This window comes from Xyrauchen texanus, chromosome 34, assembly GCF_025860055.1.
Source record: "Xyrauchen texanus isolate HMW12.3.18 chromosome 34, RBS_HiC_50CHRs, whole genome shotgun sequence".
NCBI lineage: Eukaryota > Metazoa > Chordata > Actinopteri > Cypriniformes > Catostomidae > Xyrauchen > Xyrauchen texanus.
The window spans coordinates 30,270,797-30,291,202 of NC_068309.1; the positions used below are offsets into that span (position 1 = coordinate 30,270,797).

At 39.4% G+C, this 20,406-nt stretch overlaps 1 protein-coding gene across 1 annotated transcript in view; it reads right to left on the bottom strand.

Annotated features, from left to right (window-relative positions):
* Nucleotides 1-847: 847 nt before the first annotated feature.
* LOC127627455 (short transient receptor potential channel 5-like) overlaps nt 848-20,406 on the bottom strand; it is a 61,613-nt gene continuing 42,054 nt past the window's right edge. Inside the window, exons 9-11 of the mRNA XM_052103838.1 lie at nt 16,923-16,964; nt 4,520-4,609; nt 848-1,840 (exon numbers count right to left, since the gene is read on the bottom strand). Of these exons, the coding sequence (XP_051959798.1) occupies nt 1,022-1,840; nt 4,520-4,609; nt 16,923-16,964 (951 nt within the window). The 3' untranslated portion in view covers nt 848-1,021. The remainder of the gene's footprint in view (nt 1,841-4,519; nt 4,610-16,922; nt 16,965-20,406) is intronic.

Here is a 20,406-nt window from a genome sequence, read left to right on the forward strand (position 1 = left end):
TAATGGGTTACTTTTATGCTGCTTTTTTGAGTTTCAAAGTTCTAGTCAACATACACTTGCATTGCAAGGAACAGAGAGGAGATATTCTTCTAAAAATCTTCTTCTGCAGAATAAAGAACATAATACACATCTGGGATGGCATGAGGGTAAGTAAATGATGAGAGAATTTGAATTTTTGGGTGAAATATACCTTTAAACTTGGGTCTGTTCTTCACACAAATCTATCATGTGACTTCAATCGACAGAATTTGTAACATAATGTTGATTACCACAAAAAATTTTTCGCTATTTAAAAAAGCAAAAAATTGCGTTTACAGTGAGGCACTTACAATGGAAGTGAATGGGGGCCGGTCTACAAATGGTAAAATACACAGTTTCAAAAGTATAGCTACAAGACATAAACATAATACATGTTAACATGATTTTAGTGTAATAAAATCACTTACAGGGTTTACCTGTGCTTTGTCGTCATGGCAACACATTTTTTACATGGTAAAAATGTACACAGAAAAGGTTGGTAAATGATTTTGTCACACTAAAATCTTGTTAATATGTATTATGTTTATGTCTTGTAGCTATACTTTTGAAACTGTGTGTATTTTAACGTTTATGGACTGGGCCCATTCACTTCCATTGTAAGTGCCTTACTGTAAATGTAATTTTTTTTATTATTTTAACTTTTCTTTTTTTAAATAAACGAGGGACGAGTTAAAATAAATATTTTGTGGTAATCAACATTATGCCACAAATGCTGTCAATCAAACTTGTATTGAACCCAGGACATTCCTTTAAGAAGAAATATAGTTGGTCGAGTCATATGGACCAATTTTATGGTATGTTTATGGAGCTTTCGTGTCCTTTTTCAAGCTTGAATGGCCAGTACTTTCTTAAATATTTCTCCTTTTGTGTTACACAGGAGAAAGAGAGTCATACAGATCTGGAACAACTTGAGGGAAGAGTAAACAAAGACAGAATTTTCTTTTTTGGGAGAACTTTTCCTTTAAGCAGCCATTGTTAACCTCTACAGCTGTGTCGTAACAGACTCATCTTGTTCCCAGCTAGAGGAGCCTAAATTGTCACAGGGCCCCATCCAGCCCTGGCACAGGTCATCGCTGGAGGCCAGGAGCTGCGAGCTAGAGGTGGTCAGACTGAAAGCACAGTGTAACGGTGGCAGCGAGTGGCTGGGCGGCCTGAGGAGGAGGTTGTCCTTGTCATTTGCCCGCTGAGATGTGGACTGCATTGGGTTCAGCTCAGACTGAGATGGTCCTAATCCAAGCACCTGCAGATGCATCTCACTCTGTGTTACCTTTGACCGCTCTTGGGGGTCTTGCCAGGGTGTTTGCGGTACCATATCTGAGATGCTGTATGCAGACTGCTGAAGTTCGTGATTCTCTGACCGTGGATCCGGCACGTGTCCGTTCATACGTGACATGAGCAATCCCAACCCTCGCACAGAGTTTTTCTTGGAGCGTGAAAACCGTTGTGGACAGCTGCTTTCCCTCACAAAGGAAGAAGGGTGGGATATGTTGTTCCTAAAACCATTGCTTTCTGCTCTGTCTCTGACTGGTCCTGCCGTGGCAGACATGGATTTGAAGAGGGCCGATACGCTGAACTGGGTCCGGCTTCTCCTGTAAGACTGGGTAAAGGAGGTAGACGCTTTGGATCTGGACGAGACTCTTCCATCCCCCCTAGTGCCCTCTTCCTCCTCTTCCTCTGGCTCAGCTGGTTCATCCTGCTGAGTGGCTTCGCTGCTGGAAGAGTAAGTGCGGCGCGGCGGTTTGCGGTTGCCCAGCAGATCAAGGACCTCATAGCGGAAGCTGGAGATGTCTTGCTTCAGTTCCTGAATGCACCAGAGAGGAATGCAATTCAATAAACAGAGTGCAAACCACATCACCTAATTACAGGAAATATTCCAGCATTATGATGTCATGTAGGAGGTTTAGAGGCCTGAGATTTGGATGATAGCAATGTAATGACGATCTCTCCTAAAAAGTATTTGGTATGGATTGATTGGTTTGAAAGCTTCGTATTTAAAACTCCTTTTGCTTTCTTTGATAAAACATCTGTCCAATTTAAAAGACTATTAAATTATATCAAATAAAACAGATTTTATTAAACAGGTATTCAATGAGCCAAATTCAAAGCCAGTTTAAAATAGCTGATATACTCACACCTGTGACAACACGTGAACTAATTAATGCACCACGTTACATTGATTGGGCTACTGAAATTCAGTGGCCATAAAGAGTATTTGTGCACTTTTAGACAATCAAGTAACACTTAAAATGGTATTAATTCCATTGCATTATATTGCTAAAAATTAAACTAAGTTGGATCTGCAAAAAAATTATGCTAGAACTTTTCTCGGAACTAACGTCCCTTTTCTTAGCCATTTTTGCAATGATTTTTAAAAGAAATTGTTCACCCAAAAATTGTATTTCGCTCATCGTTTACTCACCCTCATGCCATCCCAGATGTGTATGACTTACTTTCTTCTGCTGAACACAAAGATTTTTAGAACAATATTTCAGCTCTGTAGGTTCATACAATGCAATAAATGGTGACCAGGACTTTGAAGCTCCTTAAAGCACATAAAGAGAGCATAAAAGTAATCCTAACGACTTAAGTGGTTTAATCCATGTTTTCTGAAGCAATCCAGTTTGATTTGGGTGAGAACAGACAAAATGTAACTCCTTTTTCACTATAAATCTTGACATCAGCAGGCTCTTCTGCAATCATGATTTTTACGCTTGATTACATTTCCTACATGCCATCTAGTGAATTGTACATGCATCAAGCACTAGGAAATGTAATCGAACGTGAAATCATGATCATGCCTTGAGACCGCAATGGCAAGATATACAGTGAAAAATAAGTTATATTTTGGTCTGTTCTCACCAAATCAACTTATTCACTTCGGAAGATATCGATTAAACCACTGAAAATTTTGGTCATCATTCAATTCTGCAGAAGAAAATAAGTCAAACACATCTGGGATGACATGAGGGTGAGTAAGTGATGAGAGAATCGATCCTAGAAACTGCAAAGGCAAGATTTTTTTGATCTTCATAATGTTGGACGCACCAAAGGATGTCAAGATTTTTGATTAATAACTACTTAAATTTGGGTAAGTTCCTACAGTTAGGCTCAATCAACAGAATTTGTAGAATAATACTGATTACCACAGAAAATGATTTCAACTCATCCTTCATTATTTAAATAATTCACATTGTTTCAAAATTATAGCTATAAGACATAAACATAATATGTGTTAACATAATTTTAGTGTGCCAGTTTACACGGTTTACCAGTGCTTTTAGGGTCACCAATCACTTGCATATGGACCACAGCGCTGAGATATTTTTCAAAAAATCTTTGTTTGTGTTCTACATAAGATAGTCATTCACATCTGGGATGGCATGAAGGCGAGTAAATGAGAGAATTTGTTTTTATTGTTGGGTGAACTATTCCTTTAATCAACTGCTATCAAGATGATTTTTTGTAAATAAATGAAGTCAGTTCCCCTCAAGTTCACACAGGTCCTAGCAGAGTAACCACAGGTGTAGTTCATCACATTAAAGGTGCGATAATTGATGTTAGTTTTTCTGGAATTTCCACAAGCTGAGCCGTTAGATTAACCAGGCCTCCTCTTTCCAAATCCACACTCCAAAGGTACCAAATTAGCTTTATCCCAACTGACGTCAAGCAGAAACTTTTGTCAAAAACAACAGCAGCAAAATAGCGCCCTCAACTGACAACCGTTATGAGCTACATGGCATCAAAATGGCATTAAGCCTCAATAATTAGCTGAAACTACATGAGAATGTGCAAAATGATTGACAGGCAGAAAGTGTCAGAGACAGCGGTCTGTGGATATATTTCTGTTTGCTGTTTACTGAGTCTACAGCTGTCATAGAGACAGGTAAGGTATCTCATGACACTTATTTCATTAATATCTCACTGGGAGTAGGATAAATGTTTGCAGATCATTCCATGATTGTTTTTACAAATACAGCACCTCTGTGTTCTACTAGAGTACATTTGACAACCAAAAAGGGCCCAATAACTTTTTGTAATTTTGAACAATATAGCTAGTGTGTTTATTGTGTAATTTGAAACATCTTTTTTATGTTTGCTTGTGCAGTATATTTCTTTCAAATACATTTCTAATGATATTTTGTTGTATAATGCAAAGACATTCATACATTTTAGTTGTGGCATTAGTGTTAATTATAAATGTAACTATTTATTAAACATTAGTGTATTTTACTGTCATTTGGCTGCACCATTTTATAAAAACAATAGTTATAGTTGTGTCTAAGATCACCTCCTTAGCCATGGTAAAATCAAGCGACTTGTTGTTTTAATAGTCAATAGCCTTGCTTCTGTTTATTCAAGATCCAGTTATTCTGTAAAGATTGATGTACAGTACATGTTGTGTAGTCTACACACCATTTACAGCCTGAGTGGTGATAAAAAGATGATAGATTCATCTTAGAATGATGAAAAGTCCTCACACCTTGAAGTTCTCCTCCGTCAACCCTTCATCTGTTTTGGCGCTGCGGATCATTGCTGCCACATATCTTTTTACCAGGTTTCTGATCACCTCCTGAAAACAACCACAAGCACACATTATTACTGTCAGTGTTGTGTACCATTTAAATGTAATAGAGAATGTCTTTCAAATTCAATTACTGAATTTAAGGATGCAGAATTTAACTCGAATAAGAATGTAAGAAGTAGAATTAAAACCAAATATCAAAGAAATGCATATGACTGCTGTAAATGGTGTTGTAGCATATTTAGTACATTACATTTTTCAGTATGAATGATCCATACATATATTCATACACACAACATATGGGGTATCTCCAGCAACTAGATTATATAAATAATAAAAAATTGTATAGTGTATTTCATTATACACTTTTATTTTAAGGACCATACTGAAAGAACACTTATTTTCCCAAATGACTCTAATTTAGCCCAAACTACATTCAGTAAAGCAGGCTTACAAGATTCATAACAGAACACCTAAAATAATCTGTTGTTGCCCATTTTATTGCTGTGTTGAATTAATCCCATTTGTTGTTGTTGTTGGGACTGTGTTGAATTTCTTTGAACTGCAATTCAGTAAATTAATCTTCCTATTGTTTCAATTTGAATTCCAATTCAACATCCTGTGGGGTGAATTCTTAAAATCTGAATTTTGCCCAACACTGGCTGAAATATTGTCAACTGATCTTAAAACAACCATGATTTCTACTTAAATATGGTTCGTTAGGACTTCCACATACTGAAAAGTGATGATAATAATTGTGGTGGGATGTAGTGATGGTCTGTAAATGCTATTGGCATGTGCATATTTTACAAATCTGGTTTAATAAGGAGAAAATCAGTTTTGTAAATATTCATGTCATATGTATGAGCTGGACCAGAAAATATGGTTGTGCATGCATTAGCATTATATTTGCATATCTGTTAAAGGATGAGTAAGACGTGGCTTTTAAAAAGAAGCTCAAAACAACTAAACAAACAGTTCTTGCACCATTCATGATAATTTAGGAATGACGTGTTTGTGTGTTTGCCGCAGATTCACAAAAAACATTGTTTAAAGGGACAGTTCACCCCAAATTGAAAATTCTCTCATCATTTACTCGTCCTCATGCCATCCCAGATGTGAATTAATTACTTTCTTGAATAACACAAATTAAGATTTTTAGAAGAATATTTCAGCTATGTAAGTCTATGTAAGTGAATGGTGGACAGAACTTTGAAGGTCCAAAAAGCACATAAAGGCCACATAAATTAATTAAGTTAAATCCATGTCTTCAGAAGAGATACGATAGGTGTGGGTGTGAAACAGATCACTATTTATGCTATTTTTACTATAAATCTTCACTTTCACTTTTACATTATTTTGTTTTTGGCAATTCATTTTCATTATGCATATCGCAACCTACTGGGCAGTGAGGATAATTTATAGTAAAGGACATAAATACGGAGAGGTGGCTGATCTATTAATCAGAAGGTCACTGGTTCGATCCCCTCAGCCACAACCATTGTGACCTTGAGCAAGGCACTTAACTCTAGGTTGTTCCGGGGGGGGAATTGTCCCTGTAAGTCGCTTTGGATAAAAACATCTGCCAAATGCATAAATGTAAATGTAAATAAATACTGATCTGTTTCCTACTTACAACTATAACCTCATTCACACTGAGCTCTGTTCCTGGGATATTGGCAAGATCAATGCTGGGGAGCCTTCTGAGTGAACGCAAGCCGGTGTCGGAATGCCCGAAAATTTGATCCCGGGATCAGACCCTAGTAACATTGTAGGGGTCAATCCTAGGATGTGTCTTTGTGAACAAAAGCAGAGCCGATACCGTGAAGGGTGTATGGCATAGTGATGACGTATTTATCATGCGAAGGAGAAAGTTTGTGTGCAGAATAGAGATTTTTTCAGATTTTTTATTGTTTCCATTGTAAATATTAGTTAATTTTAGTTAAATAAAAAAAAAAACAATCGGCTACATTTACCGCTTCAACAACCTGACGAAATAAAATAAATACATTTTTCATTCAGAGTGAAGCACACCGAATGTCGGAACTTTATAAAAACTTTATAATAATAAAAACAAGTATGTACAACCCCCCAATATTTATACCGTGATAAATGGAAACATGTAAATTCTTCACACTAACTGTTTTGGTCACCATTCACTTGCATTGTATGGACCTACAGAACTAAAAATCATAAGTTGTGTTCAGCAGAATAAAGAAAGTCATACACATCTGGGATGGTATGAGGGTGAGTAAATAATGAGAGAAATGTCATTTTTGATGGACTAAACCATTTAGTTCCTCGATAAGTCAGTGTTTAGTTTCACACCAAATGCGTTATTTTGCCACTATTAAATCTGTGGATTCCTATGGAGCCTTTTTACACCAGGAGCGAGCATTTGTGTGGTGACAAAAATAGATTTAGTTTATGGTGAATGTGTAAAAATGTTTTCCCGCTCCACAATGAAAACCCATGGACCAATAAAATGTATGCTTTGTGTGACGTGTGTGGACCGCCAATATACACATATCAGCACAGGGGCAGAGGTGAATTACGGAGGTGAGTCTCCAGTGCCCTGGGGCCCTTGACTACCAGGGGCCTGGGCAGCAAGGTCGCGCAGCCCATCAATTATTAATCAGCTGATTCAGATGAACCCCTCTATTATCATCAGCATAATCAGACTTGTTGAAAAACTGGTTGTATGCATTGCACTAGATTCCTATTGCATACTGGGGAAAGATTACATACTCTTCTGGAAGTAGAAGACCTTGTAATTTGCCTTCATGTTGTGATGCACTTATCATTTTGATGTGAAATCTTTTCTGATTTTGATAGAGTAAAATTTAACAATAATTTTTATAATGCTACTGATATTTCGTAATGAGTATTTATTGAAAAAATGTAACGCGTGCTAACTTTTTTTTGCACATTATTTAATAGAAAAAGCGTGTTGTTTAAAATGTGATACACAGGGTTTATTTTATAAGATAAGCCTATATTAAAAGTGTGAACAGCTATTTATTTTATATATGCAGCTTGCTTTGTCATCATTATAAAGATCTCATGTTTTTCATTACAATCTATTTTGATGCCATTGTACTATAACCTCCTGAGACATCAAATGTCAATATAGTGTTTGAAAAACATGAAAATAATTGATGTTATTAAAAAGCATTATATTGTATTTTTATCTGCTGAATAGTAATGTCATACATTTCTATAGAGCAAGGAGAGGAAGTTGAATGGCCAAACTCACTAATAATTGTTATCAATGAAAATCCCAGAGTGTTCTCTAAACATGTTATATCTGCATGTTTGCCCTACAGCTCTCCTTAGGTGGTTGGGGAAAATAACAATGATATTTTATTTTCACACACAACAGATTAAACTAGATATGTGAGGTTTGTCGAGACAAACTATAATCTTGGTTTGACAAAACGTTGTCTGAAAGTTTAAATAGTTTTAAACGCTTGAAGTTAGAACATTTTTAGGTCTTAAAATCATAAAAATAGCATGAGAATTCCAAAGGGAACTCCGCTCATTTGAACATTCTGTCAGTGTAATGTAGTCTTGGGGATTTGCGGCCACTTTGAAAGCAAAAATGAGATAATAATGGGGGCCAAGCTGTAGGGTCGTTCCAAACAGAATTTCCAATAAAATAAAATGACCACTTTCTTTTGAGCCCCACACCTATCAGCCCCCCAAAGCTCTCACCGTGGAGGGTGAAGTCTTTAAAGGGAATAGGGTTTATGGATGATCACTTCTGAATTGGACGCACCCCATAATTCAGATGAGTAAGAACAGATATAGCAGCGTGAGCCAGAACTGCCTGAACCTTTTGCGTAGTTTGTTGGATGGAGATTTAAAAAGTGAAAGTTAATAATATACAGTTCCATCAAATAGCCTTTAAACATAAGCAATAAAGCAGTGTGAATATTTGAAAGAATTTGATTGTTTTTTTATTTTGATACACACAACGGTATTATCAGATTATAGTGGTTATGACAGGTATTTTTTAATTAGTTGGCACTGTTACATTTACAATCTAAATTGTTCAGTGTGTACACTGCAATGCAACCCTCTACAAATACATGATTGGAGATCATTTTAATTACATTTTAGCTTTTTAAACATGTACAAATTCTTCATTTTAGCAATCATATGATGTCAGGAAATTGCTTATTGTATCATAATGATGCCACTGTGTAAAATGTCATGTCAGCTACAGATTTTCAACAAAACAATATTCACAAGACTGGAACCTAAATATGAAAATAGAATTACACATCTAATATTTACTTGTACAATTAAAAAAATTGCCTTAGTTGTCCATTGTGACCTGCATGATTTACCTCAATGGACATCAAAAATTATTATTACTATTTTATACTAATACTAATACTAGGTTAACAATAGGTTTATGGAGCAGGGCTCTGCATCGGTTTCACCAAACCATCCATAGATGCTGTAGGAACCTATTTGTTAAATTCTTCAATATTTACTGCACCCTTTGAAGTATGGACACAGTTGTAGTATCCTTTGAAAGAAGACACTTTGGGCTTTATTTCACCAAGTTTCAGAATTAATATATGTTGTTATTTTTTTAAAGTTAGAGAAGCTGAAGTTTATAGTAATGGAAATATTTTGTACTGAACATGTTTTATAATCTAAAAATAAACAATAATAAAAGTGCCAAGACAACCCAGAAATAATATGTTCTCAAAGCCACAAGTCTAAAGAAGTTATGTTTCAAATTTGAAGATGATCTAACAAAAAATTAGGTTCCTGCAAGCTTTTTTCTCTTCATTGCTATCGTGAAACAGATATCGGATATCAATGTTGAACCCTTAGACCTTTGAAAAGTAAATTGTATATTAAACGTAAGCAGAGTGACGTCACCACTGCATGTGGGGAATTGCAAATCAACAGGTTAAAGTGTTTGATGATATTTCATAATGTATTATTGTCTGTTTAAATAGATGTACATTTACACATTTATCACACATTTTGTGACAAACTTGTTTTATATTCATCATTTGCATTATTCACATTGAGTTTTCATTGATATGTATAACAAGCACTAAAATTGTATACTGTCTCTTTAGGAACAGCGCCTGCTCAGCAAACGAGTTTCAGCTGAGCATTTATTATTTAAAAAAAAATACCATGTCTACCCTATGTGTGATTAAAGTTAATCTGACTGTAAATAACAGAAGAGTATAAAAAGAGACTTAAATCAATGCAAATGGATTGTGTGGAACTCAACTTTAAAAGATACAACAATCTTAAAGAAAATTGGCCCCAGGGCACTCACTAGTCATAATCCACCCCTGCACAGGGGTGCTAACACATACAAAATGGTTTAATCAACTGGCTTGAAACATTCATTTCTTTTTCACTGCACCACCTATTGTACCTGCATGAATTTGCTGACAACTAGTACTTGTGTCACTTTTGGTGTGCAAGAGCCATTTGTCAGCAATTTGTCTTGTTTTCCACATCGCATTTGGTCTGGTCTATTGTTAACAAAAACGTAAAACTAACCCGTTAAGAGCATTTCAGTTAACCAAATTAAAAATAAAAACTAATATAAATGGGGGAAAAAAATCACGACTCCAAAACATAGTAAAAATAATATAAATTCAAAAATGTTTTATAATTTTTGATACACTGCATTAATATTATTATTAAAACCTTAACAACCCCTCATTCATAAAACATTCAAATGCAGCTAGATAGTGTCAACACTAGATGGCACTGAGAAATGTAACACTGTTAAACATATTTAAATGATATTGGTTATTACATTAACATTGGCAGCCATAAAATATTACAACAAAAACAAAAACTATATAAAACTACAGTATATCTATTATATAAAACTATATATATATATATATATATATATATGCCAATAGTTTGGAATAATATACAGAATTTGCTCTTATGGAAAGAAATTGGTACTTTTATTCACCAAAGTGGCATTCAACTGATCACAATTTATAGGCAGGACATTTATAATGTGACAGATTACTATTACAATTTAAAAAAAAAGAAATTCAGGACTTCTTAAACTACTTCAAAGAGTTCTCATAAAAAATCCTCCATGTGCAGCAATGACAGCTTTACAGATCCTTGACATTCTAGCTGTCAGTTTGTCCAGATACTCAGGAGACATTTCACCCCACACTTCCTGTAGCACTTGCCATAGATGTGGCTGTCTAGTCGGGCACTTTTCACACATCTTACAGTCTAGCTGATCCCTGTAACGATCCCTGGTTGTCTGCCCCATGTTTCTCGTGTCACCGTCACTGACTTCAATCACCATTATTCCCGGGCCTCATCACCGTGTTATTGTGCTCACCTGATTGTCGTTTTGTCATCATCATGTCTGTGTACTTAAACCCCGCTGTTCCTCCATTCCCTTGTCGTTCGTTGTTCTGATGTTTTGTTCATGTTCGGAAGTGGTTGTCCTTGTCGTGTTCATCCCAGTTCATGTGCCCTTGAATGTTTTCGTGTTTTAGTTTCTGTTTTCCCATCGTGGATGTTTCATTTGTTCCTGTTTGTTTTGTTTCCACTGTTGATTAACAGTGCCTCCCAGGGCTCCGCCTCCCAGGGCTCCGCCCCCTCGAGCCTCCCAGTGCTCCGCCTCTCGAGCCTCCCAGGGCTTCAATCCAAGAGCCTTCCAGGGCTCCGCCTCTCGAGCCATCCCAGGCTCCGCCTCTCGAGCCTTCCTCCGCTCCGCCCCCAGAACCTCCCGTGGCTCTGCCCTCTGTGTCCAACAAACCAGTGCTCACACATACCACGGCCAACCAGCCAATGCCTGCAGCCTTGAACGTCAGTGAGCCAGTGCCTGTAGCCTCGAACGTCAATGAGCCTGTGCCTGTAGCCTCGACTGTCAGTGAGCCAGCGCCAGTAGCCTCGACCGTCAGTGAGCCAGTGCCAGTAGCCTCGACCGTCAGTGAGCCAGCACCAGTAGCCTCGACCGTCCCAGAGCCAGCGCCTGTAGCCATGACCGTCCCAGAGTCAGCGCCCCTCGAGCCTTCCACGGCTTCAACCCCAGAGCTTTCCACGGCTCCGCCTCCTGAACCTCCCTCAGCTCCGCCTCCAGAGCCTTCTACGCCACAGCCTCCCAGGGCTCCGCCTCCCGAGCCTCCCAGGGCTCCGCCTCTCGAGCCTCCCAGGGCTTCAATCCCAGAGCCTTCCAGGGCTCCGCCTCTCGAGCCTTCCTCGGCTCCGCCTCTCGAGCCTCCCTCAGCTCCGCCTCCAGAGCCTTCTACGCCACCGCCTCCCTCGGCTCTGCCTCCCGAGCCTCCCATGGCTCCGCCTCCTGAGCCTCCCCCGGCTCCGCCTCCAGAGCCTTCCATGGCTCCGCCGACCACGGCTTCGCCTCCTGAGCCACCCATGGCTCCGCCACCAGAAACTTCCACGGCTCCGCCTACTACAGCTCCGCCCTCGGAGTTCCCCATGGCTGTGGTCCTGAGGCTGACTCCCAGACCTCCCAAACCTGTCCTGTGGCTGACTCCCAGGCCTCCAGACCCTGTCCTTCTCCTGTGGCTGCGTCCCAGGCCTCCTGAACCTGTCCTTGTCCTGTGGCTGCATCCCAGGCCTCCTGAACTTGTCCTTGCCCTGTGGCCAGCTCCCAGGCCTCCTGAACTTGTCCTTGCCCTGTGGCCAGCTCCCAGGCCACCTGACCCAGTCCCCGTCTTGTGCTCCCCGTGGACTGCCTGCTTGCCCTCTGTGCCCCCGTGTATAAATGTATTTTTTGTGTTCTCTTTCAGGAGCATCTGGAATCCGCTCCTCAGAGGGGGGGTTATGTTACGATCCCTGGTTGTCTGCCCCGTGTTTCTCGTGTCACCGTCACTGACTTCAATCACCATTATTCCCGGGCCTCATCACCGTGTTATTGTGCTCACCTGATTGTCGTATTGTCATCATCATGTCTGTGTACTTAAACCCCACTGTTCCTCCATTCCCTTGTCGTTCGTTGTTCTGATGTTTTGCTCATGTTCGGAAGTGGTTGTCCTTGTCGTGTTCATCCCAGTTCATGTGCCCTTGAATGTTTTCGTGTTTTAGTTTCTGTTTTCCCATCGTGGATGTTTCATTTGTTCCTGTTTGTTTTGTTTCCACTATTGATTAATAAACCCGCGTGTAGATCCTCACTCCTCGTCTGCCTCTGCCTGCTTTACGTTACAATCCCACAAAAGCTCAATGGGGTTCCATAAGATCCATAACACTATTTTCCAAATAACTGTTGTCCAATGTCTGATCTTTGCCCAATCTTTTTGTTTTCTGTTTTAAAAGTGGCTTTTTCTTTGCAATTCTTCCCATAAGGCCTGCACCCCTGAGTCTTCTCTTTACTGTTGTACATTAAACTGTTATTGAGCGGGTAGAATTCAATGAAGCTGTCAGCTGAGGACATGTGAGGCGTCTATTTCTCAAACTAGAGACTCTGATGTACTTATCCTCTTGTTTAGTTGTATCATGGACGTCTATTTCTGTCCTTGTTAGAGCCAGTTGTCTTTTGTCTTTGAAGACTGTAGTGTACACCTTTGTATGAAATCTTAATATTTTGGGCAATTTCAAGCATTTTATAGCCTTCATTCCTAAAAACAATGATTGACTGACGAAAAGCCATTTTTTATCTAATATTGACCTTAAGACATGCCAGTCTGTTGCATACTGTGGCAACTCAAAAACAAACACAAAGACAATGTTAAGCTTCATTTAACGAACCAAATAGCTTTCAACTGTGTTTGATATAATGGCAAGTGATTTTCTAGTACCACATTAGCAATTTAGCATGATTACTCAAGGATAAGGTGTTGGAGTGATGGCTGCTGGAAATGGGGCCTGTCTTGATTTGATCAAAAATGACTTTTTTCAAATAGTGATGGTGCCGTATTTTACATCAGTTATGTCCTGACTATACTTTGTGATCAGTTGAATGCTACTTTGGTGAATTAATGTACCAATTTCCTTCCCAATCAACAAAATCTGTACATTATTCCAAACTTTTGGCTGCCAGTGAATGTGTATATATGTTTATACAACGATTCTGTTGAATGCTTGATTCTGATTGGCTCACGGATGTTCTAAGGTGTGAAATTATTTTTCAAGGAAACGCACGGCTAGAAAATAGTTCCAGGTTTTGACCGCATAACGGTTCCATATCACTTCGCTAAATTATTTCAGTTATTTCAAAGAGCCCTACAGGCTACCACAACAAAATAACAAATTAAAACAAAGTCATGCGTTAAAGTAAATCAGTTAAGAACAACAAAACAATGTCTAAAATATCCTACATTCTTTTCTATTTCGGTTAAAGAGAGCCCTCGTGCTCCCTTGTCTCCCCCGCACACGCTCACACGCACGCACACGCATAAGCTTGCGTGTAAAAATAAAAAAATTTTACTCCTGTGCCGAAAAGCAGCACATCCTCTGGTGAATTAAAGTATCAATTTCTTTCCGAAACAGCAAAATCTATCATTATTCTAAACTTTTGGCCGCCAGTGTATATAAACACTCACCGGCACTTTGTTAGGAACACCTGTACATCTACTCAATCTTGTGATTATCTAATCAGCCAATCGTGTGGCAGCCGTGTAATGTATAAAATCATGCAGATACGGGTCAGGTGCTTCAGTAAATTTTCACTTCTACCATCAGAATGGAGACATTTTTTTATCTCAGTGATTTTGACCGTGGCATGATTGTTGGTGCCAGATGGGCTGGTTTGAGTATTTTTGTAACTGCTGATCTCCTGGGATTTTCACTCACAACAGTCTGCAGTGTGTAAACATCCAGCAGCAGTTCTATGGATGAAATAGTTGTCTTGTTGATGAGAGATGTCAATGGAGAATTGTCAGACTGGTTCGATCTGACAGAAAAGCCAACTCAGATAATCACTATTTACAATTGTAGCGAGCAGAATAGCATCTCAAAATTCACGTCGAACATTGAGGCAGATGTGCTACAACAACAGAAGACCACAGTTTCCTGTTCTAAGCTGACAGTAGTGGTACCCAGAGAGATCTTCTGCAGCTGCATCTGCCTCAATGTTCGACGTGTTGTGAGTTCAGAAATGCTTTTCTGCATAGAAATGTTGTAGTGCATGTTTACTGTCACTGTCAGCTTGGACCAGTCTGGCCATTCTCCTCTGATCTCTGTTATTAACAAGCCATTTCCGCCCACAGAACTGCCGCTCACTGGATGTTTTTTGTTTTTGGAACCATTCTGAGTAAATTCTAGAGACTGTTGTGTGTGAAAATCCCAGGAGATCAACAGTTACAGAAATACTCAAACCAGCCCATCTGGCAACAACAATCATACCACTCTCCAAATCACTGAGATCACATTTGTTTCTCCATTCTGATGGTTGATGTGAACAGTAACTGAAGCTCATGACCCATATCTGCATGATTTTATACATTACACTGCTGTCACATGATTGGCTGATTAATTGCATGAATAAGTAGATGTACATGTACATGTAGTAGATGTTCCTAATAAAGTGGCCGGTGAGTGTATATATATATATACTCAGGGTTGGGAAGGTTACTTTTTAATATTCCACTACAGATTACAGAATAAATGCTGTAAAATGTAATTAGTAATATATTCTGTTAGATTACTCAAGGTCAGTAACGTATTCTAAATACTTTGGATTACTTCTTCAGAACTGGTAGATTTTTTCACTTGTTTTGACTATAAAAACTCTATCAGTACAGTAAGATAAAATACACATGTTAAAAATACATTCTCTGAAAAACATAAATATCTTATGCAGTGTTGTTTCTAAAACAAGATCAATCAAATTGATCACGTTTTAAGGATATTTAGATATTTTTAGAGGAAAACAATAAAAAAATATTATCAAAAATATGATTTGTGCCCTAATATCAAAGGTCTTACTAGAAAAAACTTAATTATGATCCAATGTGAATTTTCTTGATAAAAAATATGATCGTGTCTGGTAACATGAGCATGTAAAATGCTAGAAATAGCAATCTAGCTTGGCGTAAAGCTGACAATTTACACAAGATTTATTTCTATTTCTTCTGCTTCAAACGTACTTCTCTGTCTGCTCGTATGAATGTAACACTTCATAAGAAAGTGTTTCACCGCTGTTCAAATGCACTTTGGATCGCATCATTTATATGTATAAATGTTTTCCATCTGAAAGCACTAAATATTAAATGAAACAAATGACAATAAAATGCAAAGTAATCTCTTCAGTAATCAAAATACTTTTTGAATGTAACTGTATTCCAAATACCAGTGATTTAAATTGTAACTGTAGTGGAATACAGTTACTTATATTTTGTATTTTAAATACGTAATCCCATTACATGTATTCTGTTACTCCCCAACCCTGTATATATATATATATATAATACAATCATAGAGTGAAAATAAAGTAAATTGAAAAGCCATATTAACATTAAATAGAATTGTTTTTTAAACTAAAGTATAATAGCCCTGTGATAAGTCTGCAGGATTGGTTTTGCTTTGTGTTCCCTCTTTAGTGATACAAGCCCTGTTTTTAACACTGTTTATTGACAGAGCATGACAGCTGTTTTCTTTGATAATGCATGTTAATTACAGCATGGTGACTTGCAGCTGAAAGAGGTTGCAAGAGTCTGTCTGGCTGCCTATTAATGCGTTAGCAATCAGCAGGGAGCCTGCGGTACAAACTACGAGACTGGACAGGGTGCAGTGCAATTAGAGTGAGCACTGAATGTGCACTGATAAACAAATTTTCATTAACATAATTTAATACACACTATCAAGCCGTGTCAGAAATTACCTTTCTAAGTGGCAATTTTGCCCCCCTGGAATTGATCTTTAGAGCCAATTTTAACCTTTATCTGAACATTTTTTATAAATACAAGACAGTATGTTTGTCAAATACTTTAAACCAATTTAATTTAAATCAGTTCTTAAAGGAATAGTTCCCCCAAAAATGAAAATTATGTCATTATTTATTCACCTTCATATCGTTCATGACCCAAATTACTTTCATTCAATGCAGGACACAAAAGAAGATATATTCATCTATTTATAAATATATATTGCATAAATTGATTTTAAAATCTCAGTGTTTAACCACCTAGAACTATCACTAACTAAAAAAATTATACATGCAAATTACATGCTTGCCATGCTCTAATAACTCATTAATATAAATTATACCCATAGGCTCCCGATTGTTTTCTCATTTAAATAAACTATTGGCATTTGTTAACATATTAACAACAGGATTTGAAAAAATCTATAATCCAATCCATGCAGCATGCTGAGAGAAAGATGAATGAGAGCTGACTGCCAAAACATGATGGAAACAGGCAGGCAACATCACCTGGTAGTGCTGGTTCTGAATGAGGTGATCTGCATGTCTTTCCTGAAACAGAGAATACATTATTAATTCAGTTTAGCATTTCAACAACAAATGTGCACCATAAAGGTTTTATGATGCTGAGAATTTCAAAGGTAAACAGTCACTTAAAGGGATAGTTCAGCCATAATTTATGCATCCTCATGTTGTTCCAAACCTGTATGACTTCTTTATTTAGTTGAACAGAAAAGGAGACATTTTTAAGAATGCTCTGATTGCAATGAATAGGGATCGAAGTTTTAAAGGGATAGGTCACCCAAAAATGTAAATTCTCTCATCATTTACTCACCCTCATGCCATCCCAGATGTGTATGACTTTCATTCTTCTGCTGAACACGAATGAAGATTTTTAGAAAAATATCTCAGCTTTGTAGGTCCATACAATGCAAGTGAATGGTGACCAGAACTTTGAAGCTCCAAAAAACACATAAACCCATAAGACACCAGTGGTTTAATCCATGTCTTCAGAAGAGATATGATAGGAGTGGGTGAGAGACAGCTCAATACTTAAGTCTATAATTTAGTCTTACTTTTTTACTATAAATCTACACTTTCACTTTTAGAATGTGAAAGTGAAAATGAAAGTGGAGATTTATAGTAATAAATAAATGCCACTGTAGAAATAAAATTCATATTTTTCTCAACTGGACACAAACATGGACACAAAAGCTTAAAGATTAAAGAATCATAAATTTTCATATGACACGTGCACAATATTTCAAAACAAAACAATAGCTTTATGTGAGAAACAGACAAAATAAAAGTTGTCGTTCACTCGAAAATCTTTACATTTTGTTTAGTTTGTTATTTATCATTCAGACCAGTTATGAACCAACATTTTCAGTGAATGACAACTTTATTTTCAGTGTGTTTCTCATACATATGGCCCCAGAAGACTTGAAATACTGTATAGTGCACAAGTCATATAAACTACTTTTATGGTGCTTTTTAAAGCTAGAAATCTACAGTCCCCAGTCGTCACAGTTGTATGGAAAACAGCAGCATAAACATTCTTCAGAATTTCTTCTCTTTTGTTCCACAGAAGAAAGTTAGTCATATAGGTTTGGAACAATGATGACATAATTTTCATTTATGAATAAACAAACCTTCGATGAGTTTATTTACAGCATTATGAGTAACAACAGTATTCAACAACTGAGCTACTACACAAACTTTTTTTAGACCTTTGAGCAAACCAACAATGTGCACCTCATTATACTCTATGAAAACATGTCCACACACATATACACTAAACCCCAAAAACTGAGTTCCATGTGCTGTGTGGGAGAATGTGGGTGAGTGAGTTTGCAGAAACTGTAGAGCCCACCTCACTGAGAAATAGAAGTTCAACTGATCGAAAGATGTCAGGAGAATTGGTATGGTTAAAGAGAAGTTGCCAAGCAACCACCACCGACCTAGGGCAACTTAAGGCTGGATGCCCAATATACAGGCTCTTGCAGGTTAAATCCAAACATTATCTAAAGGCAACACATCCTTGAATCAAATTATATTTATGAATTAATGAATGTTTATTTTCATCCTTGGTGTTTGAATCATTGGAAATGTTGTAGCCAAAATCAATATTGTACAATTCAATTCAATTAAAAGTTTGAATAAACAGTTGTTTCATCAATTGATTTATTAATCTGCATAACTCTGATGAATGAAAAACGTCTAGGTTACGTATGTAACCTCAGTTCCCCGATGGAGGGAACGAGACGTTGTGTCAGAGAACGACACTAGGGGTCTCTCTTGAGCGCCGATATTCACCTCTGTACTATGAAAAAAGGCCAATGAGAGTTGGCAGCCAGTATTTGCATGTCCCGCCCCCGGACATACGGGTATTTAAGCGGCGCAAATACGGGAGTTCATTCAGGATTTTTCTGAGGAGCCGGAAATGGTCCGGCCACAACAGGGGCTCGGCTCAGCGACGTGGCAAGGGGGACACAACGTCTCGTTCCCTCCATCGGGGAACTGAGGTTACATACGTAACCTAGACGTTCCCCTTCTGTCGCTCTCTTACGTTGTGTCAGAGAACGACACTAGGGGTCCACTTAAAAGCGCCATGCGCTGAGCCGTGTACGTGATCCGCTGATACAGGAGCGAGCAGGTATTCCTACGTGCAGAACGACCAACTGTATCAGCCGCACGTACCCTTCCCCAATGCCCCATTTAAGCCATCAGGACTCCTTATCGTTACCCCGGAGGGGGAACAAGGTGACGGCCGCCAACATGGGAACGGGCCAGCCTGGCTGGGCCTCTTTCTCTCTATGTTTCTCGCATAGAGCAACTACGGCCGGGGCCCTTACACGCATTGAGGGAAGGGGGTCTTAGCCCTTGGTAGGGCGGGGAAGACCCTGCGGAGGCCACACCTACCCGGAGGGGAGGCAAATTTGAGTGGCACATACATCGCATGGCCTATACCTAGGCCTTATGCGGAACAGTAGTGCGGTGGTAGCACCAGCCTCAAAGAGGGGGGAGCATACAGCACGGCACCTGGGGCAGCTGTGACTGCCTAAGGGAAACACGGCGTCAACTCACGTGAGGGGACAGAACCGTGGTTTTACACACAGGGGGAGTCCGAGCAGGAGGCCTTACCTGTGGGGCCCCTATACCAGTACAGGGTAGCTAGCGGTACCCGCAGTGGTTTGGGTCGGCGAGTCCCTCCGCAGAACTGCGACCCGCAAGGGCTAGGGGAGGAGCCAACCAGTGTCCCAAGCCTGGGATCTCCTGGGAAGAAGGCGCACTGTTTCCCCTGGTTAGGGGGAAGGGCGCTGGGTGCAAGCGATCCACCCGGTCAGATCGTCGGCGTGTCACCGAGTTCTACGGGCTCGGTACCTGAGAGAACACGGGACGAAACTGACTCAACTCGGAGATTGTAGAATCTCGCAAAAGTGTTAGGTGTTGCCCAGCCCGCAGCTCTACAAATGTCTGCTAGGGCAGTGCCCCTAGCCAGTGCCCATGAGGACGCCACACTCCTGGTGGAGTGGGCTCGGACCCGCAAAGGGGGGCACAGCCTGGGTGTGATAAGCCAGGGAAATGGCATCGACAACCCAGTGGGCGAGTCTCTGCTTGGAGACAGCGTTCCCTTTCTGCTGTCCCCCAAAGCAGACGAAGAGCTGCTCAGAGCGTCTGGTGCTCTGTGTGCGGTCCAGGTAAATACGTAAGGCACGTACCGGACACAGCAGTGAGAGGGCTGGGTCTGCCTCCTCCCGGGGCAGCGCTTGCAGGTTCACCACTTGATCCCTGAAGGGTGTGGTAGGAACCTTGGGCACGTAGCCCGGTCGCGGTCTTAGGATCACGAAAGTGTCTGCCGGACCGAACTCCAGGCAGGCGTCGCTAACAGAGAACGCATGCAGGTCCCCGACCCTCTTGATGGAGGCGAGCGCGATCAGCAGGGCCGTCTTGAGAGAGAGGGCCCTGAGTCCAACTGAGTCAAGCGGCTCGA